Below are 26,165 nucleotides of genomic sequence, written 5' to 3' on the forward strand. Positions count from 1 at the left end.
TAGTTTAACAAGCAAACAAACCCTAAATCATTTTATAGATAGTAAAAAAAAAAAAAACATTTTGTGTTTACATTTCCATCAAATAAAACCAATGAGGAGCCAATGAAATTCATAGTTAAAGCAGCAAAGTCCTATTCCCCCTTTATTGCATAGTTTTGAACATCTTTCATCAGATTCTCTCACTATAAAACTCTGCAAACACATCACACTGGTTAAATACTTAAATATCAGAGTAAACTCCTAAACCAACCCAGGAAGAAAAAGAAAACCCTCTCGTGTGCTGCATTTGATTTCCAGGGTTTACTATGACAAATACTGTAGTTCTCACACGTCTGCTTGTAGTGCAATCGTCAGTATAGGGCTCCCTGAAGCAGCTGCACAGTATTTCTAAATAAGCTTCTCGCAATAGGCTGGGACAACAGACGCAAAGCAGTGCATTTAGTAAGCTCAAGGCTTGGAGTGTAGAATGCATAGTGCAGTACAGAGGGATCAGGACACATCAAAATATAACACTTTAAATATAGAAACAGACTGCTTCAAATATATATTATTTACGCCTGAGATCCTCCCGTCAAAATGTACCTCGCCCTCTTTGGTTTACGGTTAAGGAGATATTTTATCATCAAAGGCACAACACACTTTTTTAAATCACACTGGAATCAGGTTGGACAGTATATATGATACAACTGTGCAAAATAGAGTCAGTGTGCTTGTTTTCATACACAATGCACACATTGATTAACATTTGATGGGTCTTGAAATTAAAGCTAAAAAACACAAATATAGAATGATTTTCAGAGAATATAAAAACTAAAAATATAAAAAAAGGCTAATTTAAAATGCATCAATCAGTAACTAAGTGATTAGATCTTTAGTAACAAACAACCTGCTGGTTAGCAACAAAGTTAACAATGCAATAGCTGCCTAAGTCCTGGGTCAAAGGAACTCATTTACTGTAAGAACATTTTCATATAAAAATCCTGAATATAAAAAGCCATTGATCATATTTCTACGATCTGACCAGTTTGAAGCCCTGCCCGGTGTCCAAGATCGCAGGTGGAAAGCAGTTGAGTTTGACTCTCTTCAGACATCTCAGGCAGACACAGCAGAGCCACAGCAGGTTCAGGCCGCCGCACCACAGCGCCAACTGCACCACCGGGTAGGTCATCCGAGGGAAGTACAAGCTCCAGTGGTTTGTGACATCACTTCCTGTCGGCAGGTGCAGCGTGTAGTCGCTCCAGTGTTTGGAGATGCCGTAGGTGGCAGAAACCGCCCTTCCCCTCTCTGACCACTGGATGGCGCTGTTTGAGTTGCAGTTGTATTCCACCCACTGAGCGGTGAAGTCTCCGAGCTGAGGGGGGTCCTGCAGCTCCACGTCCGTCACACGAGCGAGCGTCGCCCCCTGAACGGCCACGTACAGTCCCTCCACCCTTTTGACCGCCGTCACCCACGGAGATGAGTTGTCGCAGTCGAGCACAAAGATGAGGCGAGAACAGGCGCTGCCGTTCTTGTCCCTCCACCACTCCAAGATCTGATCGAGATGCAGAGTGTCTCCTCCTGACGGGGAAACACAGAGACAGACTAAGTATCATGAATGCATGACAAACGGTGACCTAACCCACTAATTACGCCTCTTTAGCACACCTTTAAAAGCTCAATTCACTGGATTGAAAAAAAAAAAAAGACTTCCAAACTCTTCAATGACTGAAATATCTGGACGGATTTTTCAATAAATTAATGCGTGTTTGTTATTTTCAACATGTCCCACACCTGGTACATTGGGTTTTCTTATTTGTCTAATTTCTTCCTCCATCTTTCATCCTCTTCTTCCTCATTTTAACCTACCTACTCTCACTTTTGTTCACCAGCTTTACATCTTTGAGTTGAGTCTTTAGTTCAGGTTCTTTAAATTTATGGCAAAGACAAACCAACATTATTGTACAAATCAGTTGGCTGCTTATTTTAATCATGTTTTACCATTTACATGGTAATTGAGTCAACCCTGCTTTATCTTAAACGCTACAGCTTCATGTTATCCTCACCTGCCAGCGCCCACTCTCCAGAGCGGTGGCTGTGACCGCTGTAGAAGATGACGTAGGTGTCGTGGCGAGGCCCGTCAGGTGTACGGAGCTCCAAGAAGGATTTGATTTTGGCCTGCAGAGCCTCCAAGGTCACCCCGCTGGTGGAATAGTCGCAGCCGAAAGTCTCAATGAAGTGATGGGCGAAGAAGCGCTGCACATTGTTCAACATGCCTGTAGAGCGTTTGTTCAGATCATGAACCTGGTCAGGAGGCAGCAGCATGGGCTGACCATCAGGACTGAGACAGACAGAGAGGAAACACAGGAGGTGATTAATCATGTCTGTTTGGATCAGTCATGCAGCACAGGTCAGAGGATGTATGATGCATTAAAGACAACTTCATGAATACAGTGAAAGAGTAGCATTACAACTCATTGGTTTTTAAATTCTCAGCCAACACTGACTGAGGGAATTATAAATGCTCAATGCCATTAATGCTGGATATGGAAGGTAATTATTCCCAACAAGTCTGCAAGTATTAAATCACAAGCTACCTGCAGTAGTTGGTAGGGATGACCACTGCATAGCCCACACAGGTTCCTCCCAGGCTGTTCCCGAGCTCATGGAAAAGCCCGTGAAAAAGAGACTCCAGAGGCAGGACGAGTAGAAACAGGCTGACAAAGATACTGCTGGAGGCCTGCAGAGCACAGTCATTACTTCTAACCAGTTCACAGGAGTATAAAAGATCAATGAAAAATGCTGTAATATGAACCTACTTGCAGTTCTGCAATAGTTTGGGAAATATAATGAATGAACCTAGCGTAGAAAAACTCCATTAAAAAAAAAAGTTATTGATGTGTTATAGGAGGGATTTATAAGTAACAGTTAACGTTGTTACATTTTAACAACACAATGCAATATTAATATTACAGTATGTGAGACCCACCCTCAGACTGTCCCATAATTAAAATCAGTTATCCTCATCTTATGTCCCACAACTCCTTCATATGATAGTAGTCTAAATGGACATGAGGTGAATAAGGAAATGAGGAAGAACAATATTCAAAATGACTTTGACTTTATAACTGAATATGTGGTTTCCCTTTAAATTAAGCAGATAGTTTAAACACACGTTGTCCTCAAATCACGAGTAAACACCGGCCAGAAACGGAAGAAACTGCTGGACAAAACGCAAACTGCTGTCTTTATTTACTGACTGTTATATTTTTAAATCTGCGTGGACATGACAGCATTTCTCAACCACAAATTAAAACCCTGTCACGTCCACACAGAACAAAGTAAGACTCAAGAACTACTTCGCTCTGTGGTACCAGCTGGATACATGCCCCTTTGTGATGCTCTCTGCTGTGGCAACTCTTCACAAAGAAGACAAGTTATAGAAATATTTTTCGGGCAGCGCCTACCTGCCAACAGAGAACAGCCACAGCAACAGTCGACACCAGAGTGAGGAGCACCAGGCGTTCAGAGATGAGGCAGAAATGCCTCATGCCCTTTGACGCCATCACTTTGTCCAGACTGTTGACCTCTGCCCCCTGGAACAAGCAGAGCCTCTGGCAGTCACTGAGTTTGCTGTGAAAGCCCCAGACTGTGATAGCAAACACCATGTGGCAGATGAACCAGAAGAGCGCACAGAGGACAAACACCGGGATCATCAGGTACCACTGGTGCAGGTCTGTCAGCTTCCGTGCAGCCAGGGACACGAAGGTCACCTCCAGCGCCAGCAGAGGAAGGAGTGACAGCCGGTGCCAGAGGCGCCTCCGCACCAGGAAGGGCTGCCAGCGCTCGGTCACGGAGAGCCCGCTGAAGTAGACGTCCAGCAGGGGGTCACAGATGAGCTGGCCGAAGAAGCAGGCGAGGGCGAAAGGGTTGGTGGCGATGTTGAGAGACTTGAAAAACAACACGCCGGTGACCACAGCGAAGCAGACCAAGTTGGGAAGAGCCAAGAGAGCCTTCATCCGGAGGGCAATCATGAGCATGCCCAGCGCCACCAGCAGCACCATCACACTGAGGGACTTCTGGATGAGCAGGGCCGTGCTGGCGGCGGCGAACCCCGCCAGCTCCAGCCGCTCCGCCGAGGTGAGGAACGCAGGACGGTACCTTGTGCAGCCGAGCAGCCGGTCCAGCAGCGCCCACAGCGTCCTCAGAGCCACACTGGCCAGAAGCAGGTAGTCGGTCACCTGCTCCTTCAGGTCGCTCTCGACGGCGGGGCCGCTGAGGAAACACTGCAGCCCCAGCAAGAAGCCGAACAACAGGTGGAGGAGGCTGAGGCTGCACCTCTCCATCCTGAAGAAGTACACCGCACTTGCTACTGCGACGACGGCGAGAGCCAAAACGAAAATGACAAGGAGAGTGGACTCCGCAGTCTTCTCCCAGCGCGTGTACAGCCCCAAGCAGAGGGCCACGAGCAGGTTGAGACCGGACAGGTAGCCCAGACACCGGACAGACGACCACATGCTCACCTCTCCGTTGACCTCCTCCAGCCGGGTCATCGCTGCGCGGAGGCAGTGGCTGACACAGTAGCGTAGAAAACGACACATTTTTGATTCTACACTGAAGCCAGAAATAGGCACTTTTAATAGTCTACAGCCGGTTGAAGGTCCATTAAAATAAAAACCATGTCGCTACACCAAACCAAAGTTCAGCTAGCTAACTTGTTGAAAAGTGGCTAGCTTAGCCACACTCATCTTTGCTCCCGGTCAGCGTCGCGGAAAACGCTTTTACATCACAACTCTCCTTGTTTGTGCTCTTTCAGTTTGTTTGTTTTTCCGATACCTGGATGAAAATGTCCGAGACTCCGTTGTAGTTGACATAACAGTTTCAAAAAAAAAAAAAAAAGTTTGTCACGTCAAAAGTTTGTAGACACGGGCGCCATGACGCTTACTTTGACTACGGCAAGCGTCAAGGGTCAAACCGTGGTGGGTTAAACCCGTAGTATCTACAGTCTATGAGCAGGGGTGGGGCACACTGGCGCTCCCCCCCCCCCCATTAACCCTCAATGTGGCCCTCAGGTTAATTTTTTACACATCAATGAATTGGAAACATGAAGAAAATGTGACAAAATCTGCCGTGAAATCATGAAAACCAGAAATATGTCCATGATAATATTTGATCACTGGCATATGTTGAGTTAAATTGGAGACATAATAGATTTTTTTTAATATAATTGATTTATAGTTGATCATTTTTGTATACTACATTTTGGCCCTTTGGCAGGGAGAATTAATTGAATGTGGCGGTTGTCGTGACCGAAGTTGTCCATCCCTGGTCTACAGTCTATGGGTCCAAACAAGAGAGGATACATCCATATTTTAAATATTCTCATTTATTCTCAGTTTGTATTGTACAGATATACTCACTTAAAACCTCAATTAAGTCCGATTCACCTGGATTTACATTGTTTGGTCAAGAATTAATTTACACACTAATTGTTTTGTTTTGGCAAAATAGGACCAGCTCTGTTTATTCCGGTTTCTGATCCAGATATGACCGGTTCCCACAGTAAGAGTTAATTCTGCCTTCTGCTGCAGCACCTCTGTCTGTCTACAGTGCTCAAGTATAAGAGAACCATTATGTGCTCAAATTATAAGCAAGATTTTGAAAAACACTTAAGCCATGAGTCCAAGTCTACACAGGTCAACCAAGCCCTCTAAGAAAGTTTGTGCATTTTAATATCCCACCCCCCCTCTCCTAATTTCATAATGATAAACTGTATTGTTTTAAATACAAACCTGAAACCTTTCAAGTAAGAAAGGTATTAGTTTTTAATTGAATTTTCCCATAAACTTCACCACCTTGTTTTTTTTTTGTTTTTTTTTTAGGGTTAAATGTTCCCCTTCTGCAGATGTTTACAATAGTCTATCAAAACACATTCTAACCAATGACCCCATCTTTGCCTGAGTAATACATCTGTTTACCCCCTTCATTTTCATGAAAAGCAGTAGAGTAAATGTTCTAAGAGAAGTACCCATCACACAAAAAACACACGGGCACCTTATGTTTACATTCATTTATAAAAGAGAGATACAACCATACTGTAAGCACACATTGTTCTGCTTTGTTGAAAATGTAGATAATGTCGATGAACCATCTCATGCAAATGGACAAAAGGAAACACTGGAAGACAAATGCACCATTAAATCACAAAAAACCCTTCTTAAAAGCCTGATTATGTATGTTATTGTGAAGAAAAAAAAATTCTGTGGAAAATAAAGAGGAGACATCAGAGAGAGAGAGAAAGTTGAATTAACTGGAAAATGAAACGGGAATGGCAACAACACACTGCATTACACCAAAACTGTTAATGTTTCTAGTTATCCATAATGACAAATAAAAAGGGATAGTTGAATGTACTGTTTGGCCAAAGAAAAAAACTTTTGTTTCAAGGTGTGAGTTTTAACTTTCTGCAACATACAGTAAATAGGAACAAAGAAGGCACCTCGATTCACTGGTATTATTTCACGGGCCCCTCGTACTGGTTGTAAAACTTTCTTTATAGGAAAATAAGTACATTTCGTGGCACCCTTTGGGATCAATTATAAAGTGCCACTGACAAAAAGAAACACATCAACAATTCATTCCTTCATTCACACTGATAATCCCAACCAGAGCCACACATTCAGCCTGTTCAGGGACAGGCAGGAACACACACTTACAATTCACCAGGTAGTGTCTTTTGCTAAAATCTCCCCATGTAGGATACATTAGGATCAGGTCTCGCTTATATTGCTAAAATCTGGATTATCACCTGTTTCAGAGGTTCCGTACGACAAAACAGTTAATTAGTGCAAATTTCCTCTGTCAGAGGTGAATTTCCTCACTGAGGAGCGTTTTGGAGGCAGAGCACTTGTATTTTCACATCAAAGTTACAAAGTTGTGTCAATAGATACGGGTGCTGTGTATTACATTTGATATGGGTCACTGACTTGCAGTGTTGTAATATTTCTCGGCCTGGCAAACAGAAAGGTATCTGAAATCTAACAGGAGATAGATCAATATCAGGACAACAAGGAGGAAGAAAGTCTGTAATACCTACTCTGAAACACTCGTACCTTGTCACACATGAATCTACACAGTTACAATTTCACATTAGTAAACTAGTAATACTCCTACCATATGGTTCTGAAATGTTTAAAATGCTACAAATACCACTTCCTTGTAAAAGATACACAAATCATTCAGATGATGCCATATTCAAAAATGGCATTGCCACACTCAACACTGGACAACACCAATGTTTTGACTGTCGAGAATATATATTTCTAACCCATTTTTTTTAATTTTTTTTTGTCTTGGAAAACTAAATGCACATCAAGAAGTTTGAGAAAGTGGAGCTGCATGGCTGTGACAGAAGCAAAGCGTACCAGTCGAGTCACTTCATCTCAGTCTCTCCAGTGCAATCAAAACTCCTGTTACTCTGTTCTGGTTGCTGTATGTATTTGTCTTTTGTACTAAGTCGCCTGCCGCACTAGCTTATTCAAATAGAAGTACAAGATGTAGACAAGCTGACTTTTTGTTACTGAGTGCTGATTGGAAGATGGGATTGAAATCAAGGAGAAGGGGTTTTGATATCTTAAGGGCATTCGCTTTCCAACTCTTAAAAAACCTAGATATTTATCAAAATATATCCATCTTAGTGTGTGTGATGTGTATTTGTGTGTGTGTGTATGTGTGTTTACTCTCAGAGGAGTGTGGATTTGAGAAAATAATCTGTAAACTTTGCTCTTTCGCACTGTGCAAACTGCATTATTTTGAGGAGATGGGGGAGAAGTGGGAGAAGAATGCAGCAGGTTAAATTTGGCAGCGCAGCAGTTGAAGGGGAGGTGGCAGTTCTGTAGAAGGAAGGAAGGAGGGGCTGGGGAGGGGAGGGGTGGGGGCATGTTTAGCCTAGCTCTGCAGCAGGATGGGGTCTTCTAGCTCATGGAAGCCAGGCACCGAGCTGCTCTGGCTCTCCCCGGAATCTGAATCATAGGGCGCGTCAGGTAGCTCCGTGAAGCCCCAAGCCAGCTGGTCATCCTCAAACTCGGAGCGCACCTGCACGGGCACGTCGGCACACTCCTCCTCCTCGTTGGAGTGGAAGTCCTGCGGGATGTAGAGCATCTCAGGGTAGTTGCGTGACACCAGGTCACTGGTGGTGGCCAGACACACCTTGCGGAAGGCGATGAGATGCATGTGGGAATACTTGACGTATTTGTAGCGCTTGAAGCCCAGCGACTCGACAGCGACGCGCCAGCTGCGCATCATGAGGGCGTGGCGGTTTTGATGGGAAGAGTCGGGCGTGATGATGAGCAGCAGGCCGTGCAGCTCCAGCAGCTCGTGGGCCTTTTTGCAGCAAATCCAGCGCTGGTATGGGGAGGGGAAGTAAGACAGGAGCAGGGAGAAGACAACCACGTGGAACAGCTGGGCAGGCAGAGAGTCGATGGGGTTGTGGAGCTGGCGGAGGAACGCCTCGACCGCGTCACCAGCCAGCTGCAGAGGCTGCTGGAGCTGAAGGTTGAGGAAGTCACACTTGTACACACTCTGAAGGAAGAGAAAAATATGCAGAGAATCAGCACTTTCAAGTGGTTTAAATGGGATTTTCTGTAATAGCCATTGCACTTAAAGAAGCTTCTCTACTTGCAGCTGCAGAATGCAGACTGTGTTTGTTCCGCTTTCTGCTGAAATTGTTCACAAAGACTGTAAAACCACAACACTGATACCCCCGCATGAGTCATTTCTGGTGTTGCTCTGTAATGCTAGCTCTGAGTTACCAGACAGGAAAAACGTGTGCATTTAATTTGCTTCGTCTTGAGTTCAACCTATGTTTCTGTTCAGAAAAACAAGTGGATTAAATCAGCACTCTCACCTCAACTGCAGGCACTATGTCAATACCAACTGTGAGGAACTCATCAAACTTCAGGAAAGGGTTGAAGCAGCTTCCCACATCTAGAAGGCGCATTTTTCCCAGCTGAGAGATCGAACTGCAATAAAAATGTGGAAGAAGTTTCAAAATCAACATTTAAACGTCCAACCAGCATGCAAAAGTGAATAGACTGGATCAAAGGGTGCCTCTGGTAACAACCACATGGTAACATACATATAAAGACATAATACATGTTTTTTTTTACACAACAGACATTCCATGAAAAAGCCCACTGAACCAGTCAATAAAAATAACTGACTACAACATTTAATGCTATAGAAATATTGTGTGTTACAAAGGATGAAAGACAATTAAAAAGATCGTGTCAATGACACAGTGCTACATATACACTAAAAAATGTACAGATACAGTCAATGCAAGGAAATGCACTTTGCCAAGACACATCAAAACCTAAAACTACTTCTAAAATTGAAAGAATAAATGTGCAATAAAACATTCTGAAAAAGAAAACCATTCGGAAATGAATATGACTTTATTAGCAAAACTGGCCGAATAGCCTTTGTATAAAAAACAAGAGGAAAACAAACTCCTATTCCATAATTAGCCAGAACACCCTAAAACACTATTATAATTATATATCAATTATAATGTACACTCACCGACCACTTTATTGGTAGAGCTGTTCAACTGCAAAGGTCCCTGTGATTGAGCATCATTTAAATGTCCATCCCTTTATGATCACAGTGTGTACCCATCTTCTGATGGCTACTTCCAGCAGGACAACACACCATGTCACAAAGCTCACATCATATCAAACTGGTTTCTTGAACATGACAATGAGTTCACTGTTCTCAACAGTCACCAGATCTCAATCCAAAAAAGAGCACTTTTGGGATGTGGTCGAAAAGGCAGACTCCTCTAATGGATGTGCAGCCGACAAATCTGCAGCAATAATGTCGACCAAAATCTCTAAAGAAATGTTTCCAGCACCTTGTTGAATCTATGCCACGAAGAATGAAGGCAAAAGGGGGTTCAACCCGGTACTAGCAGGGTATACCGAATAAAGTGGCCGATGAGTGTATATATTTTATACAATCAGGTTTTTCCAAATGTTAACCACTGATTGAAAAAAAAAATGTCTGACCTGACTTTAACAGTTTTATAAGAGAAGAGTTGACTCGATACAACTTTATTACTAAGCAGTGAACACTACACACATTTAATGTAACTCATATATCTCTGGACCACAGAGGACGAGAAATACTTCAATGACATGTTAATCTATGTGACCACCTTCATGTTGAAGATTTCAGATTTGATATTGATTTCAGAATTTCATGTTCAACGTGAAAGTTCATTTTAAACAATAATGTTGAATTGAAAAAGCTTTCAACCACCGCCTTCTCTCCTCTGTCTACCACAAAGAAAATAACCTCTTCTAAGCATGTACTAATGCTTTACCTCCTACCTGATTGAGAAATACTTTCAATGCTGCACACTTTAATATTGTTTGTGCCAAACACTGCCAACAGCATTGTCAACAGTAGAGCTTCAGAATTGTAGTCGAAGTTAAATAGGCTTTCATATTTACATACGGATATTCTGTTCTGTCCACACTTGTAATGTGTCACATGTCACAGACTATCAGCTTTTAAATCTGTGAACACTCCTGCCACGCTGGAATGGGATATTATAAGTTTCACAGACGTCAAAACACTTTTACAGAAATGACTTTCCTCTGCAGTGGGGGAAAGTTTAGAGGCTGTTATTGTCGCTGTTGTTCTGAAACATACTTTATATTTTCGGCAGTAAGTAGCTTCCATATGAAAGTCTAACGAGTGCTTTTTATACAGAGTACACTAATGTCCAGAGTAAATCAGTATTAAATCGTGGTTATAGGTTTAACAGCTCAAAATCTAACACAATAAGGAAAACATATTTGGAAGACATTTTCTTTGGTGTTGTGAAGGATCATTTTGTTGTAAAAGTTTGATACCTCTTGAGTTTCACTATCAAACCTTCTTGCATACAAGCTGAAGGCAGCATCGTAAAGATCAGTTTTCTGGTGAACACTTTATAGAAGCTAGTGTGCAGTTTGGATTCATCTTACCTGGGGTTGGTGATGTGCTGTTGGGCACTTACAGCCGTTGCAGTGAGGCCCATGGCAAGCATGGCACTTTTCTCATCCTTCTCCAACATTCTTTTCATCCCGCCATCCAAAAAATACTCCTGACAGACACTGTGGAAGATGAACAGAAACGTAACTTAAAGCTGGCAGGTGACACACGTGTTAAAAGGTCACTATTCCGGGGGGGGGGGGGGGGAACCGCAGCTGAGAGGCTGACTTGCCTGCGACACCATTCGATGCGGCCCTCTCCTTCGCGGTTTTTGGTCCAGTGGTTGTCAGCTAGATTCTTCATGGCGAGGGCGTACTCACTCAGCGTCTGCTCATCCTCACAGTGCTCGCGCCAGATCTTTTCAAAGTCGCCCACTGAGAGGAAAAAAAATGGAAAGTCAAGACAGAACCAAGACACGTTAAAAAAAAAAAAAAACCACAGAAAGTAAATGAAGACCTCACAATTTAGAGGAAGGCTTTCAAAGTGAGCTTAGTCTACTTGTTTCGTCATCTTTCTGAATGTCTCACTAAAGCCAGTAGAAAACAACTTACTTGCCAACTTTGGACAGTACTCCTTTTGAAAAATCAGCTAAAAAAAAAAAGAAAGCGCTCCAGTACAGTTACTGCTGCACTGCCTACATGTTTACTCGTGTCTGCCAGCACAGTAAAGAAACTGTATCTCTATTTTATTAGTCACCACAAAAACTTCCTGCAGCACATCATCGCAGTCTGAGAGGTCTAAAGCCCGAGCAAAGGCAAACACGCTGCTGAGGGAGAAATCTCATGACCACAAGGAAAAAAAAAAAAAAAAAAAAAAGTCTTTATCAGATTTTACAGAAATGAAAGCACAACAACAGGAGTGGTGGTAAACAGCAGGGCTCTGGAGGCATGACCACTGTGATTCAATGCCAAGCCTACCAGATCATGCTTTACTTATTAACCAATCATGGGGTCGGCTTGCAGGACGACTAACTTTATTTTGATGCTCTAGATTGTAGCTATAGAGTGATCTAAGGTGGAAACTTCTGAAACTTTTTCGTTTACCTTTTTCATTATTTATATGTTTAGTTTGACAATTAAGAGCAGTGAAATGGTCACATAGTTGTTGTTTTCTTTACCAAAGAAAAAAACAGGATAATAATTCAACATAGAGACAATCTCAATCATGATATCTGAAGTTTCATTCTTGCTTAAATACATCCTATAAGCCTGCATACAGTCATATAGATAGTACATATAGAGTAACAGGTGTTACTCTTCTGTCATTAGAAGATAATGATGAGCTAATGCCAGGTCTCTTTTCTCTCGAAAAATATTTGCTACCTGCTGTAAATTCCCCTTTTTGTTTTTCTCCTCCTACGCAGTCCCTAGTAGGACTTAGCATTTCCTTGTAAAAAGCCTCCGCATGGGTAGGCATTCTAAGTTTTTTAATCCTGGGCACTTCAGCATTTCTGGCAGGCAGTTAACTAACTAACAACAACAAAAACAACAACATACACAATCAGTCTTCAACTTCAGGCTTCATGATGGAATAAAGCTTTTACGAACCAGCACTATAGATGAAAATATCAGAAGTCCGAGGTCAGTGCTCAGTATTGCAAAAGGGGTATTTTTTCCAAACTTCCCATTTTACACCCTGCTCTTATCCAGAATGACTCAAAACAAGCAGAAGAAGAAGAAGGCGGCATTATCTCTCAGGACAGAACGCTTCTGATGTTCACACGGACACTAGTGGATATAAAACCCTGATATTATGGATCCATTCACTCATTTTCTTTCATTAACTGGAGCTCAGCTATATATATATGTACATATATATATACACACATATATAGGTTTAGCATGTTTTTTTGCCTATTTTATTTGCAAATACTTTTGAGTGAAGATCTGTAAGTTTTAAGCAAAAGGAACCTCTTTATTAGCATTTTGTCTTAAAAATCTCAAACTCATCTGCTCGTACTATTCAAATCACTTTTTGGGCTTCCTTTTGGTACTTCCCCAAATCTTAAAAACAGAACAAAATCCTCCCTATAGTGGTTTCTGCTGTCAGTTTACTTTACCAGCTGTATATATATCTTTATGGACTTTCCTTATTAGTAGTACTCTGATGTTCTTGGGTGACACTTTCACAGCCTGCCTGACTCAGGAGACTGTCCAGGACAAAGCTGTTTTTGTCCCTTTATGAGAAGTTGCAACGTCTTCACTTACTACACGTTTCTGGACCTCAGGCCAAATCAGAAAATAAAAAGACAAGCATAAAGCAGCAACAAACTCACCTAGAAGAGGTGTTCGCTATACAACACACTATGGAAACAACACGTGCTTTTTCTCCAAGCTAAAGCTACTTTAGGGTGACATGAAGTGGAAATGGGAGCCGGAGGGTAAAAGCACTAAATGCAACAGCAACATCTAAACGTGAATGTTAAACAGACCGCCTCAAACAAAGATGCTCTCGTAGACATTTGCCGGAAATCTCTGGAAAGGGAGATATCGTACTTGCTTATTTTACTTTTAAAATACTTAAGAGTGACGCAACAGCTCCCTGTGTCTAGTTATGCATCATATGACTATTGTGGGGGAACAGTTGCACATCAATAAGCAATACTGGATTTGCAAGATATGCATCAATTATCGGTTAAGGCCACACTGAAGTATGCTCACACTAGCAGGTACTCACTTGTTTCAGATCAGACTCAGTCTCTGTCTTAGTCCAACAGCCTTTCCCCTCACAATCATCCTTTGCATGTTTAGATCTAAACCTGATGTAAAATCCCCTCACACGAACTCCAGACTTTGTTTTCTAATGTCTGTGTAACACTACATGAGAGGATCTTGGGTTCCTCTTGGGGAAAATAACTGATGCAAGAGCTTTACTAGTTGAGCATAAGGAGCCATCTTGCTTGTAAAAGTTGCACCAAATGTTTGTCGAGTCCACAAGAGTTATCACTTATGGGCAATAGAAAGTCATTCATTGTCAGCTGATAGCCTCTGCTTGTATCTCTCATAAGTAACCCATTAAAGTATTTATTGTCAGTACTCGAAAAAAAAGAAACAAATATCATGTTTACGCTTTTGACTAGTAGTTTAAAAAAAATTGTTATTGTTAGTGTTATTGTTAAGCAGCTTTCAAAGGCCTCGTTTGCTGAATTGCAACCCGACTGCGGTCTGCCTCCATAACAGCTAACCAGCTCCAGAGCAGCACCGTCAGCTGTGAGTGGGTTAACATTGACAAGCATACCACACAGTCATGCTCGGATTCAAGCTCACGGAACATTATTCACTTCTCTATTCCATCGTTCAGAGTGTTAGCTACTCGGCTGCAGGGCCATGGAGAGCTCAGAGGGGCCCACCGAGTCTGCTTACCCTCTCTGTATTTCCTGCGCAGTTTTCTGTGGACGTTTTTGACGACCCCCGACAGCTTCTCCTGCACCCTCTTGCACGGTTCTTCATCCGGGATGGGCATGTAGAACAGCTCCTGGTGGTTTTCCGTCTCCCCGGTCTCGACATTGTCCCTGAGGTCCATAGCACCGTGCCGCCGCCGCCAACGCCGCCTGCCCCTTGCCAGTGGCTTCCCCTTTTCCCAGCTGCAAAACGGACCGGCGAACCGGTGCACAGGCCAACAACAAGCAAGCTTATTGGCTGACTCTGACAGACACGCTTAGCAACTGACAGTCCGTCGTCCAATCACAGGCCTAGAAAACGCGCCTAATGCTGTAAGTGCATGCCGTGCAGCGTTTAAGTCGACCTTGTAAATCTCATGACTTCTGAAGCTAACTGAACCATAGACTGTAAATATTAGCACTAAACGCCTTATAACACCATTAAAAAATATATGTTTTTATATTCAATATTGCATTTTACATTTAAGAATTGTAAACAAAATGTAGATAAAAACAATAAAATAGTAGTTTAATGTATTTAATTCTACACTCAAGCATTGTTAAACCGTAGTGTCAAACTATGAAATGTACTGTATATTCTTGTTTACAATGTTTTTCCTTTCTCTGGTTGTAAATATTATCAGATGTTGCAATAAGTCTTTACAACAGTGCAATACACATATGACAAATAATACTTTTGAATTATTATAGAGTATCCCATTATATTCTACATGGTATCCATTATGTTATACCGTTGTTACTTGATAGAATTGAAATAAAGTAAAAGAAAACGACATGTATGCATGTTGGACCTTTTAAAGTCACATGTTAATGTGTAGTTTTTATTTATAGGATAAAAGAGTTTCTGTAAACTGTGCTTAATCAAATACTTTTTTGAAGGCCAGGTCAGCACGGTTCCCCTCATGAGCCTATAGGTCAGCAGTAAGGTCATTTATACCCACAGCAGTTAAGACCAAAAACATGTGTAAACATGTTAAGCAAACAACCTACTATTCTTGGCCAGAAATAACAACACATGAAATATACTTATGTAACTGTTTACTTAGAAAAGAAGGATCTATCTATGTGTTTGTGTGAAAACATAGGACTAGAAAACGGTCAAATACATATTCATTTAACAGTCAGACACTCTGTCTTGTTTGGAAGCTAAACAGTAATAGTTAAGATGTGTTGAATAATTTGTAAGTCAGTCTGACAGGGGACATTAATTCTGGTCTGAGATCCTGCCTTTATCTAATCAAAACAATCCAACACAGCCATATCTTTTATGGATTTTTTAAACACTCTCTAACACTTTGGTGTCTAAATGGAAAGCTCTGTCTATAATTAATGACACTGACCATTCTCACTTTTCTGTTTAACCATGTGAAACAAAAATATTTAGATGTTCTTTGCATTCAATTTAATGAATAAAAAACATAATATCTTTTTATGTCCCCGATTCCCCATCAACACTGTCCTGATTGTTAGTTGAATTCATGTAATGTGGGGTAATTGTGTAGCTACATTCAGAGTTTTTTTTATTTATTTCCAGACTGTAGCTATAAATTCTCTGAAACCCTCTGCCAGAACATAACTATCCCTCTCTTCCAAAAATAACACAGAGCACATGATGGTAACATCATTGTTTGTCTAAGCTGTAGCTGCAGCTAGGCCTGCTTTGTGCACAGTGATACTATTTAAATATATAATACATCAATACTTATATATTCTGAAGTTAAACAGGATTTATTTTGTAATAATAATAATCGGAAAGCCATGATAAAACATTTTTATATAAACATGTATAATCCATGAAATGATTGATGCATTACATGTGTGTATTTGAATAAGAAAAAAATAATATTTTTAATATCTTAATAATTGAAATAAAAAAAATAAATCTCTTACACTCCTTATGTACAATGGCTGCTTTTTAGTAAAATACTTCATGGCTGTAGAAGTTGATTCGTCTATCCACAGTGTGTTTAATTCATCACTGCTCAGAAATCCTAGAAAGAGGTCAGACAGGCATCTGTTTATGTGGAAATGAAGACAGTTAGCTGCAGTGTGCAGCAGCTATTAAACACTGTAGTTGTTATCAGAATCTAGTTGAATAGGTGCAGGGTTCAGCCGACATATTCTGATGATATGACACCTAAATAAGCTTCTGCTGCACAGCTGATAAAAATTAATTGCACAGCAATCACGTCAGGTCAAATAACAGAGTTACACATGAACAAGTCAACAAATGATGTAACAAGTTTTTAAAGAAGTATCTTACCATAAAGAAGTATCTTACCATCTTTACCATTTAAAGAAGTATCTTACCATTTGTGATTCCTCTTCAAACTGCATTTAGTCTTAACCTCTAAAAGATACATGGGGAAAAAATCATGAGACATAAATTCCTGAACTGAATTTAAATGAATAGAAAGTCACATTTGCACAAAGAGATAAACCGCTCTTTATGTCTGACTTGACCAATATGTTTCTGTGTTTCTGTAGGTGCATGCCAGAAATGGTTCATCAAAGAAAAGTGAGCTGTAATCCTCACAGTGAACTGCTTGGAAATCCCCTGGCAAGTGCATTACTGCAGCTGTGTTCAGCTCCAAAATACAGCTAAAAGGCAAAGTTCAACAAGGCGGAAGAAATACTTAAGTGCCTCAATGTGACCCTCTTCTCATTCATTCTGACAATACATTTCTCAAAACATTTTAATCAGAGCTGCCAGATAGTCAGAGGAGTCCTCTGCTGAGACATTTATTGTCAGGGCCTAAAAGTCAAACAAGCCCGACAGAAGTGGCCTGAATTTGACTCGAGGTTCTCTTTTTTTCAGATTTACTTTGTCATGGAAATGAAAGCAGACATGTATCCAAATATTTATTCACTCTGTTTTCCCATGACAACGAGTAGTTTACACTCTTGAAATCTTGCCTTATCTATCTCCTATTTCCAGAGTTTTAATAGCACAAAACAAACAAGGCTTGTTAGGCTAAGCTTACCTCATTAGCGTGGGCAATGGCAGCATGGCAGGTCTAATTCTGGCCAATCACAGTGAACAACAGCCTGTTTCCTTTTCTAGATTATCAGAAAATCTTCTTGTTGTCACGAGAAAACAAGCTATGTAATATCAAGGTGATAAAATGAATGAATAATCGGAAAACCACCTTTAAAAAAATACTGGAAATTACCCGTCATCAAGGAAAAATTGAGTTAATAAAATGTATGAATGCATGTCTGTTTAGGGCTTTTATGAAATAAAAGGAATAACCTCTCAAGACTATTGACATTATTCTGTCCCAGGGGCTGTTTTTTCATGCACAAATATTGACTGGCAGGCGACCCTTTTGAAAACCCCATACAAGACATCTAAACAGGATAAGAGTACAGGTTTCCTACTTCTGTTGGTTTGCTTGATGCCAAACATATTTTAATAGTGATAAGCAGTGATAACAGGATACCTACCACATTTGATCAGAATGCAGGCCGAGATAAACACATTTCAACATACCAGAAACACGACTAAAAATCCAAACTGTCGGGTCAGGATCCGGATGCTTGTATAGTTTTAGGTGTGACCGCAGATCTCTCACATAACATAACGAAGATGGCATTTGTGTTTTCTTGCGTAAAACACTTATTTTGGTCTTCATGATCTGCGACGAACATGCAGAATTTACGAGGAAAGAAATGTATTCTATACTCCGGTTGTTTTTTTTAAAGGTCACATATTAATGCAAAAAAACACTTTACCATGTTTTTCTAACACTTGTATGTGTCCCTATAGCCTGCTCTCCAAATTCCCCAATTATGAGGAAAGTCCATCCTCTCAGTCTTTTGCCTGCTCCGCTTTTCAGAAAATGTCTGCTCAAACAGACTGTTTGGAGATTTTCCCTTCATGACATCACAAAGGGAAGTAACCCCTCCACTAGGTGGGTGACACGCCCACAGCTAGGTGTTTGCTCTGCCTGCTGAGTCCGCCGTTACGCTGTAAAGAATAGGGCACGCTGCAAGAAAGCCAGAGGGGCCTGTTCAGACTTAAGACTGTAGACTGATTAGGATACCATGGGCAACTCGATTTGGAGATTTTACGGACACGTCTTTAACTGGGAGGAGACCCCGGGGTAGACCCAGAGTTTGTTGGAGAGATTATGAATCCCAACTGTCCTGGGAACGCGTTAGGATTTTTTAAGGAGGAGCTGGAAAAGGTTGCTGTGGACAGGGTTGTCTGGGTTGACTTGCTTTGCCTTCGGCCACCACAACCCCAGAAAAGCAGAAGAAAAATGGACGTACAGTACGTCTACAAGTACACTAGGGTTGTGGGTTGTAATACAAAGGAGTTAAACAGGTTGAATTTATTATCAATTTATTCAATCAAGATTTAGTAAAACTAAAGTTGAATCTACACAAATACACACACACACACACACACACACACACACACACACAAACACACACACACACACACACACACACACACACACACACACACACACACACACACACACACACACACACACACACACACACAACACACTGATGACTTGTATTTACACCTGAATAATGCAGAGTGTGGTGCTAAGCAGAATTGATCAGTGTGAGTGATGGTCCATGGCGTTTTGGCTACACTAAGCTGTATGTACATTTAAGCATACAAAAACCTGGTTTATACTCTTGACAACAGAGAGTTAGCATCCTCCCATAGGGATTATAGAGAATTTATTCTGATATGTTTCGTATATGCTCTACATCAATGCCCATCATTATTTTATAGTTTTTGTTTTCGTCTTCCTCCTTTGTTTTTCCATTTTGACTGTTACTATTTGTGTAGGTCATGTGATGATATCATCTGTTGTGAAAAAATAAATAAAATAAAGGTATTTTCAAAACTAAAAAGACCTACAGATCTTTATGGGTGTCATGCAAGAACATTGTTTCCTCATAATCCTCAGGAATCCTTGTTAAATCCTTGGTTGAAACTTTACTCTTGGATTCAAGCTATCTTTTTGTTGTTTTTAACTGGCTGCCTCTCTCCTTGACACCAGAGCCAAACCAATGAAATCATGTAGAGCCCGAAACAGGCCAGAAAATCATAATGGTAGGCCACAACCAAAAATATCACTAACAAGATAGCATATAACGAAGTCTTTCCAATGTTGCTGCAGGAAAAAGTCTCTCTCCACCATGAAACGTTTCTGCTGAGGTTTTCCTGCTCACTTGCCTCAGGCAGAGGTGAAGCATTGGGTTGGAAGTCTGCTGTGAAGTCTGTGTCGACATGATTGTCCTGGAGGCAGCCGACATGTTGATCCTCATCCAGAGACTCACTGATGGAGGGCATGGGCGTGGACAGCAGTTTGCTTTTGTTTACGGAGGGTCTTCTGCCCACCCCAAATCCTGTGTCTTTGTTCCTGTCCCTTTGGGCCTGTGCCCCGGTGTGAACGGCCCTCAGACAGTGCATGTACAACTCCACCTCGTCGTCCGAGTCTGACTCTGATGAAGCGCCGTCGTGGCCTGTTTTGTCAATTTCAGGTCTGTCGACAAAAATCAGTGAGCCTCCCTCTGCAGCAGTGGACTCATTCTCCTCTCGCTCTGCATGGGATATGTCATGTGTGACTTTCTCACTTCCTTGAAAATCTTCCTCTTTGTTCATTTCAGTTTGGATGTGTGCATTTTGCAATTCTCCAGTAATGTTTTTTTCAGAACTACTGTCATGCACATTGTTCACCCAAGCAGATAAACCATCCTCAACCTCTCCTTGAGTCCTTTCTAACCTCTCTTCAGAACACCATGCTTCATTTTCCCTTTCCTCTATTTGTGTGTTCTTTGACTCTCCAGTCTTAAAAACTAGAATATCCTCCTCACAGTCCGGATTCTCCTCTTCTACGTTTTCTTCCCTTGTTTTTATCTCATCCCCCCACTCTGTACCTGCTTCACCCTCATCTTTCAAGTGCATTTCTTCTTCTCCCTTTATCTCCTCTTCTTTTTGAACATCTTCACTTCTAATTTTGGCCTCTTGTATCCCTCCTAAGTGCTTTTCTCTCCCTAACTCTGTCTTCTCAGTTAGCTCTTCCTCCTCGGTGGTCTTTATCATCGTAGTGGCTTGAACATTTTCCTTCTCAACCCCGTCCCTTTCTGTCCCTGCAACTATACCCCAGATGTCTTCCTCACCAAACCTCTGCTTTTCCTTCAAAAGATTTGTAGCTTCAGCTTTGCTCTTTTTCTCTCTCACAGCTATGATCTCCCACATGAGTTCCTCCTTCGATTTCTCCTCGTCGCCCTCTGTCGTATCTCTATTTTCTGATGTGGCCTCCATCCCCACACCCTCCAACTGTTCAACGTGGTCTTCTTCTACTGCTTCAATGTCCCCTGCTTTCAAACAAATTTCCTCATTGATGTCAATCTCCTCTTCTTCTTCTTCGACCATCATTTCCCAGTTTTTAATCTCAGTAGTGACTTCTGTGCGAGAATCCTCCAATTCACAAAGCTCTATTTTAGCTGAATCAATCATTTCTCCTTGTTTCAGAGTGTCTTCATCTTCAGGCTCTATAATCATGTCACCATGTTTGTGATGGTCACTCGTCATCATCACTGACTCATCACCAGTTACATTACTTTCAGCATAGAGTTTAGTTTCATCTGTATGTGATTTTGTCACCTCTTTTTTCTCTCCTACCAAGTTTTTGGTTTCTCCTTGAGTTTCAGAAGATATCAGATGTGATGTGACACCCTTTCCCTCAAATGCCTCCAAACTAAAATCAAAGCTAGCATGGGTATCTTTATCAGCTGGATTATCAGTGCAGCTATGATTCAGTTCATGTGAATCTTCTAAAGTTTTATTGTCCTCTGATGTGACAACGGTTGGGGTCACTCTGTTGCCAACGTCTTCCTCTTTCTTTGCTCCTGTGCTGCTGGTCTGTTGGTCTGACTCATCCCTCAAATGACCTGATTCTCTCTCAGAAGGTGACATCAATGAGGTTTCTAGACTGGTCATGATGTATTTGGTTTCACTATGTGTACGTTTTTCATCAAACTTCGTTGTTGTTTGTGTGCATGCTTGCTCTGACAGTTGAGCCGTTTCCGCTGTGGTTTGGCTTTGAAGGTCATTTGTTGGAATGTCTTCCTGTTTATCTCCCTGGAGATCTGAACTCTCAGTGGATATTTCTGGATTCAACAGATATGTATTTATAATATCAACAGCTTGTGACTCTACTTCTGTTTCTGCAGCATATGTTTTTGGAACTTCAAATGCATTTGTGCATCTCTGCATCTCATTCAAATCCTGCAAAGTTTGTGCAGTAACCAGGACGTTATTTGGGGTTGCACCCAAACTTGTGCCTTCTTGTTTCATTGAAGAACTAATTAGAGAAGAATCTAAGCCTTCTTGGATTGATGATTGAAGGGTCTTTGTTTCATCTGCGAGCGCTTTGTCAATGTCAGCCCTAGCATCTGTTGGAACAGTGCAGTTTGTCTCCTTTCTTTCAGTGTTAGTGAAGTCTTCAACATTTGGTGTAGTCTTCACTGGATTCCCCCGATCAGCTAAGCACTGACTTTCAGCTCCTGCTCTTTCAAACACCTGACGATACAACGGAGCCACCACAGTTCCAAATGTGAAGCTGTTGGACTGGCTAACAAGGCCTTCACTGCATTCTCCTGTAAAATCACTGCCGGCTGGTTCAGCTGCATTACTGTTTTTATATTCACAATACACAAAACCTTCTTTCTGACTGCTTCCCTCCGATTTGGAGACACACTTGTTGATGTTTGGGTGTTCAGCTGGAGCAGGCTCATCATTTGAAAGCAATGTGTTGTCTGGGATCTCGGAGGCACTCTCACCTCTTGTTAATGTGGCCGAGTCAGCCAAATTGATGCTCTCAGATTTCTCTGTCTGGCTGTTTGAGGTGTAGTCGTGTGCTGGTGCTGTATTCTGTTGAACATCAATGAGAGGTTTGCTGCGTGTTTCCAGAGAGTCAGAGAGCAGCTGTGAACTTTCTGCGGCGTTGCTTCCCTCGGAGAGCGTCTGCACATCTGAGTGCTTTTCCTCTTGAGCTGTCTGTTTTGCTTCTGGAGGTGAATCATCTCTTTCAGCATCAACTGCTCCATTTCGTTGAGCAAAGTAGTCCTGTACCCGAGCCATCCGCGCTGCCTTTCTGCGGCTCCTTCGGCTGCAGTTCCGTCTGCTCTTGGTCTGTCCATCAACAACATGGATACATTAATTTTAGTTTGCTCACACAAAAGTTATGCTGCTCTTGTTAAAGGGAGGGGGGTGGCATTTAAAGTTGCATGTCACAAATGTATTCAATTCTTATCTGCATTTTTGATTAAACACATATAACCACATTTTAAAACATTTTTAAAAATAAAAGCATTCATGACAAAAAATAGACACCTATGACTGCAAGAAATCAAACTGTACACAGTGTCCTTTAAGCGTCCTGTACCTTATGTTACACTGATGCTACTCATGTCTGAGTCATGTGACTTTCTCTCAAAAGTGCACCGGGTTCACACTAATGTTTCTCTTCCTCCTATTATAGACAGACTATGATGTCCTTAAACCACCTTTCACAGCCATGAATCTTAACTCCTGTTTAAAATACTTCTTGGTGTCTAGTGAAAAGGGTTAACAACGTAAAGATAATCTCAAGAATCTCTTCAGTCACACTAACCTCAAATATTGTGGAAACGTTAAACTGAAAATACACTTGCGAGCACAAAGTCACTGAAGTGGCCTTTTAAGTCTGCATATGTGGCTTGGAAGTCTAAACACAAGCCACATTTTTTTTTAAAATAAACCAAACAGTTGTGTCTTAGTACCAAGAAAGATCACTTACACACTCACCAGTATTTTCTCACCATCCTCCTCTGATGTTCCTGACTGAGCATCAGAGATTTGTTTGGCCTGCATTGTGTCCACTTCCTGTCCTTGTTTTGACACATCTGGAGACACACATTTAACATTTGTAATGAGGTTGCACTACAGTGGCCACATTTTGTTTTTGAATGTCTTGGTTAATAACTTGATTTCACAACCAGCAAAATGTGTATTCACCTGTTTTTTTACTTTCCTGAAGGGACGTTTCCATTGCTGGGTTATTTTCCAGAGTGGAGAAGTTCTGACTGTCGATTAATAAAACAGCAAAAAGTCAGACTTAATCCATGTGTCTGTCTCAGATTTATCTCTCTATGGTACTATCACCAATCAACAAATCACATATGGCTGCAATATTGATGAACATTTATCAATTTAATGCAAACATTTCATGAAGATTGAATAATGTTTATGGGTGCAGAATCTGACTGACCATATTATTAATATTAATATTAATATTAATATAATTTGACTTTCCATTCATGAATAGCCTGCATTCCTTGAACTATTTCTGCCATGGTAGTAGTTTTGTCACTATGCCATAATGTAGAAAATATTTCCACCACTTATGGGATATGACTTTTCCTCAAACATAAAAGAATACAGGCCTTACATAATCCATACATAAATAAACAAACGTATAATTTACTTACAAACAGATTTTTCATAGTTTGAAGCATCCATACAATATAAAGGCTCTTGGTAAAGAACAGCCTTCAAAATAATTTTATCAAACTTTCCATCAGGCTACTACCTCAAGTTTAACATTCACCAACTTTTTTTCAATGTTGTCTTTGCCTTTCCAACTTCAGCATGGTAGACATTTGTCCCGACCATGTAAGATTCTCAATATGAATTCCATTAAAACATCATCAGTATTGACCTTTTCAAATCTATGTCAGTAAAACGCTTCATCCTCACCCGACACTCTTAAGACAGCTTTTCTTCTTCACGTTTTCTTTCTCTGTTTGTTCTCTCTGCTCCTTAGCTCTCTGGTGAAAGCACAGCATGTAGTTCCTGTTGTCATTGTTGGCCCAGAACGTCCCGACTGAAGTCTCATATCGCAGACAAAAGTCTACTCCGGCTCCCTGCTCCCCGAATGGGGGAATTAAGGTGAGTTTAAACGAGAAACAGTCCGTCAGACCCTCACTGGAGCCGGGCATGTACTCTGTCAGGAGGTCGAAGTGGCTGGACCAGGAGTCCAAAGATGTTCGGACGTACACCGCCTTATCGAAGGAGATGTTGAGGACCCGGATCACTCCTTTCAGTATTGTGGTCCCTGGAAGTAATTGGATGCTCTCCAACTCCAATTTCTGATCCCGGACTTTGTCGAACAACACCTCTCTAGACAATGGAAGTGAGAAATTCAGTGGAGATATAATGTATTCCACTGAAACTTTATCCTTCCCCTCGGAGGAGTCATATTCCGGCAGCTTGGGTACATCCCAAATGTCAAACTCCTTGACTTGCACCAAGCTGAGGCCGTTGGCGTCTGCAAATGACACTCTCCTGGAGCCACACAGGGGCGGCCCGGGCTCAGAGTCCTCGTCACTGAGAGAACTCTTTCTTCGCGGAAGAGGAGAAGACTTGGGCCTAATGCCGATCACTATATCACACTCGTCATCGTCCACATCCATGGAGATGAGACCCGGCACACCTAAGAGGTTGCAGGCCCCACAAGGTCTCAGTTGTTCCGCAGACTCCATGTGGCTCCCAGCGAGCGACTCAGCGGGAAGTGAGCTGCAGTGCTTCTGCTTCTGGCAACTGACATTCAACATGCTCTGACTTAACAGATGGAGTCGAGTTACAGATGACATTGTTGCAAGGGCCAACACTATAAATAGGGAGGAAAGGTCTTAAACTATGTACAGCAGGCTAAGCTCAGGAGGGGAATATATCATCCATGTAATTTTCAGTTTAGAAAGACAGAACCAAAATGTTCTTACAGCAAAACAATCATAATACATATGAGTGTTGCTAACATTATTCTTGTGTAACTGTCAAAAAAACTTCCCTTGAGACTTATGCTATTTGTATAAAAAGCATGAGACTTACCACGGCAACCATTTGTGTTTTGTTGTTTTTGGCTCACAATGTGTCACATGAGATTTGATGGGAGAACAAACTGTTTGGCCACAAAAACAATTTCCACTGACCAAGGCATTGGCTACAAGCTTTCCCCTTTCCCTGCATTTCTCATGTGATGCAGTTGTTTCTCTCTGTTTGTCTCTATGCCCGGCCATCTTCAGTGCTCCTCACCTGCTCCACTAATTTCCACGTCTTGACTGCAGCAGAACTGCTCACCTTTTTCTCCTCAAGTCTGTCCCTCTCGCCTCATTCAACGCTGTCTTCAAGCGGGGTAAAGGCCAGACAGTTTGTTCTTGTGCTCTATATTCTTTATTCCTTGTGCGTTGCTCGGTACTTCACTAATGTCTCCTGTGCTTCAGGATCAAACCAACATCTGCCATCATTCAGTCTTCAACCCTCGAGCAATATGTTCCTCTACTCAGCCACTCAGCGCCTGCCCACCTCTCCTCTCCACGCTCAACCTCCACGTCAGATTAACCAGCCTGTAACCATTACTTCATTAAAACCTTTTCAGCTGATTTACCTGCGTCTGTGTTTTGCACTTTGGGTCAAAAGAAAACTCTCCGAACACACTCACTCCCCGGTATTGCAAAATCTGCAAAGCCTGAAAGTATGTTGGACGATACTACTCTCATACTTCAAATAATCTGCTTATCATATATCAAGATTTATCTGCAGAATTATCCAGCTGACAGTCATGCATTGTGTTGCACTTCCTGTGTTTATCTCACAGCTGTGACAAAGTGGTGTGTGTCCAACTCAAACCATGACCAAAGTGGTTATTCTCAAGTCTTACAGAGCAAACAAAAC

General features: G+C 41.6%; 3 protein-coding genes and 1 long non-coding RNA gene across 7 annotated transcripts; 1 reads left to right on the forward strand and 3 right to left on the reverse strand.

Moving 5' to 3' along the window:
• Positions 1 to 115: 115 nt before the first annotated feature.
• tmem168b (transmembrane protein 168b) lies at positions 116 to 4,951 on the reverse strand. Its single transcript, XM_020660163.3, has 4 exons — positions 3,444 to 4,951; positions 2,574 to 2,716; positions 2,043 to 2,317; positions 116 to 1,557 (listed from the first exon to the last, which is right to left on the reverse strand). The coding sequence occupies exons 1-4, from the start codon at positions 4,575 to 4,577 to the stop codon at positions 1,010 to 1,012; spliced, it is 2,100 nt and encodes a 699-aa protein (XP_020515819.2). The 5' UTR covers positions 4,578 to 4,951; the 3' UTR covers positions 116 to 1,009.
• Positions 4,952 to 6,031: 1,080 nt separating this feature from the next.
• bmt2 (base methyltransferase of 25S rRNA 2 homolog) lies at positions 6,032 to 14,705 on the reverse strand. 3 transcript variants are annotated; one of them, XM_020660582.3, is made up of 5 exons: positions 14,379 to 14,705; positions 11,249 to 11,390; positions 11,010 to 11,138; positions 8,882 to 8,996; positions 6,032 to 8,556 (listed from the first exon to the last, which is right to left on the reverse strand). In XM_020660582.3, the coding sequence occupies exons 1-5, from the start codon at positions 14,536 to 14,538 to the stop codon at positions 7,924 to 7,926; spliced, it is 1,179 nt and encodes a 392-aa protein (XP_020516238.1). In that variant the 5' UTR covers positions 14,539 to 14,705; the 3' UTR covers positions 6,032 to 7,923. The 3 variants fall into 3 exon arrangements, with proteins under 3 accessions (XP_020516238.1, XP_020516244.1, XP_029138594.1); XM_020660588.3 differs by lacking the exon at positions 14,379 to 14,705 and adding an exon at positions 13,693 to 13,922; XM_029282761.2 differs by lacking the exon at positions 14,379 to 14,705 and adding an exon at positions 11,568 to 11,715.
• On the forward strand, positions 14,590 to 18,951 carry LOC110005145 (uncharacterized). Its single transcript, XR_002279077.3, has 2 exons — positions 14,590 to 14,728; positions 16,904 to 18,951. It is a non-coding gene; the product is annotated as an uncharacterized lncRNA (long non-coding RNA).
• LOC110004973 (protein phosphatase 1 regulatory subunit 3A) lies at positions 18,833 to 25,867 on the reverse strand. Of its 2 annotated transcripts, none has more exons than XM_029282775.2 (4): positions 24,189 to 25,845; positions 23,448 to 23,515; positions 23,238 to 23,335; positions 18,833 to 22,583 (listed from the first exon to the last, which is right to left on the reverse strand). In XM_029282775.2, the coding sequence occupies exons 1-4, from the start codon at positions 25,082 to 25,084 to the stop codon at positions 19,392 to 19,394; spliced, it is 4,254 nt and encodes a 1,417-aa protein (XP_029138608.2). In that variant the 5' UTR covers positions 25,085 to 25,845; the 3' UTR covers positions 18,833 to 19,391. The 2 variants fall into 2 exon arrangements, with proteins under 2 accessions (XP_029138608.2, XP_065813057.1); XM_065956985.1 differs by having other exon boundaries at positions 22,095 to 22,583; positions 23,230 to 23,335; positions 24,189 to 25,867.
• Between the last annotated feature and the right edge of the window lie 298 nt (positions 25,868 to 26,165).

The sequence above is a fragment of the Labrus bergylta genome, chromosome 7 (assembly GCF_963930695.1).
Source record: "Labrus bergylta chromosome 7, fLabBer1.1, whole genome shotgun sequence".
Classification (NCBI taxonomy): Eukaryota; Metazoa; Chordata; class Actinopteri; order Labriformes; family Labridae; genus Labrus; species Labrus bergylta.

What these genes read in the sequence shown, in the direction of transcription:
- tmem168b (XM_020660163.3), bottom strand. Translation starts at nt 4,577, where the DNA reads ATGTGTCGTTTTCTACGCTACTGTGTCAGCCACTGCCTCCGCGCAGCG. An exon ending in TGGCTGTTCTCTGTTGGCAG is followed by an intron (nt 2,717 to 3,443) that starts GTAGGCGCTGCC and finishes TGTGCTCTGCAG; the next exon opens with GCCTCCAGCAGTATCTTTGT. An exon ending in TGGAGAGTGGGCGCTGGCAG is followed by an intron (nt 1,558 to 2,042) that starts GTGAGGATAACA and finishes TTTCCCCGTCAG; the next exon opens with GAGGAGACACTCTGCATCTC.
- bmt2 (XM_020660582.3), bottom strand. Translation starts at nt 14,538, where the DNA reads ATGGACCTCAGGGACAATGTCGAGACCGGGGAGACGGAAAACCACCAG. An exon ending in GCGCAGGAAATACAGAGAGG is followed by an intron (nt 11,391 to 14,378) that starts GTAAGCAGACTC and finishes TTTTCCTCTCAG; the next exon opens with TGGGCGACTTTGAAAAGATC. An exon ending in ACATAGTGCCTGCAGTTGAG is followed by an intron (nt 8,557 to 8,881) that starts GTGAGAGTGCTG and finishes CTCTTCCTTCAG; the next exon opens with AGTGTGTACAAGTGTGACTT.
- LOC110004973 (XM_029282775.2), bottom strand. Translation starts at nt 25,084, where the DNA reads ATGTCATCTGTAACTCGACTCCATCTGTTAAGTCAGAGCATGTTGAAT. An exon ending in AGCTGTCTTAAGAGTGTCGG is followed by an intron (nt 23,516 to 24,188) that starts GTGAGGATGAAG and finishes ATTAATCGACAG; the next exon opens with TCAGAACTTCTCCACTCTGG. An exon ending in AGGATGGTGAGAAAATACTG is followed by an intron (nt 22,584 to 23,237) that starts GTGAGTGTGTAA and finishes GTTGATGGACAG; the next exon opens with ACCAAGAGCAGACGGAACTG.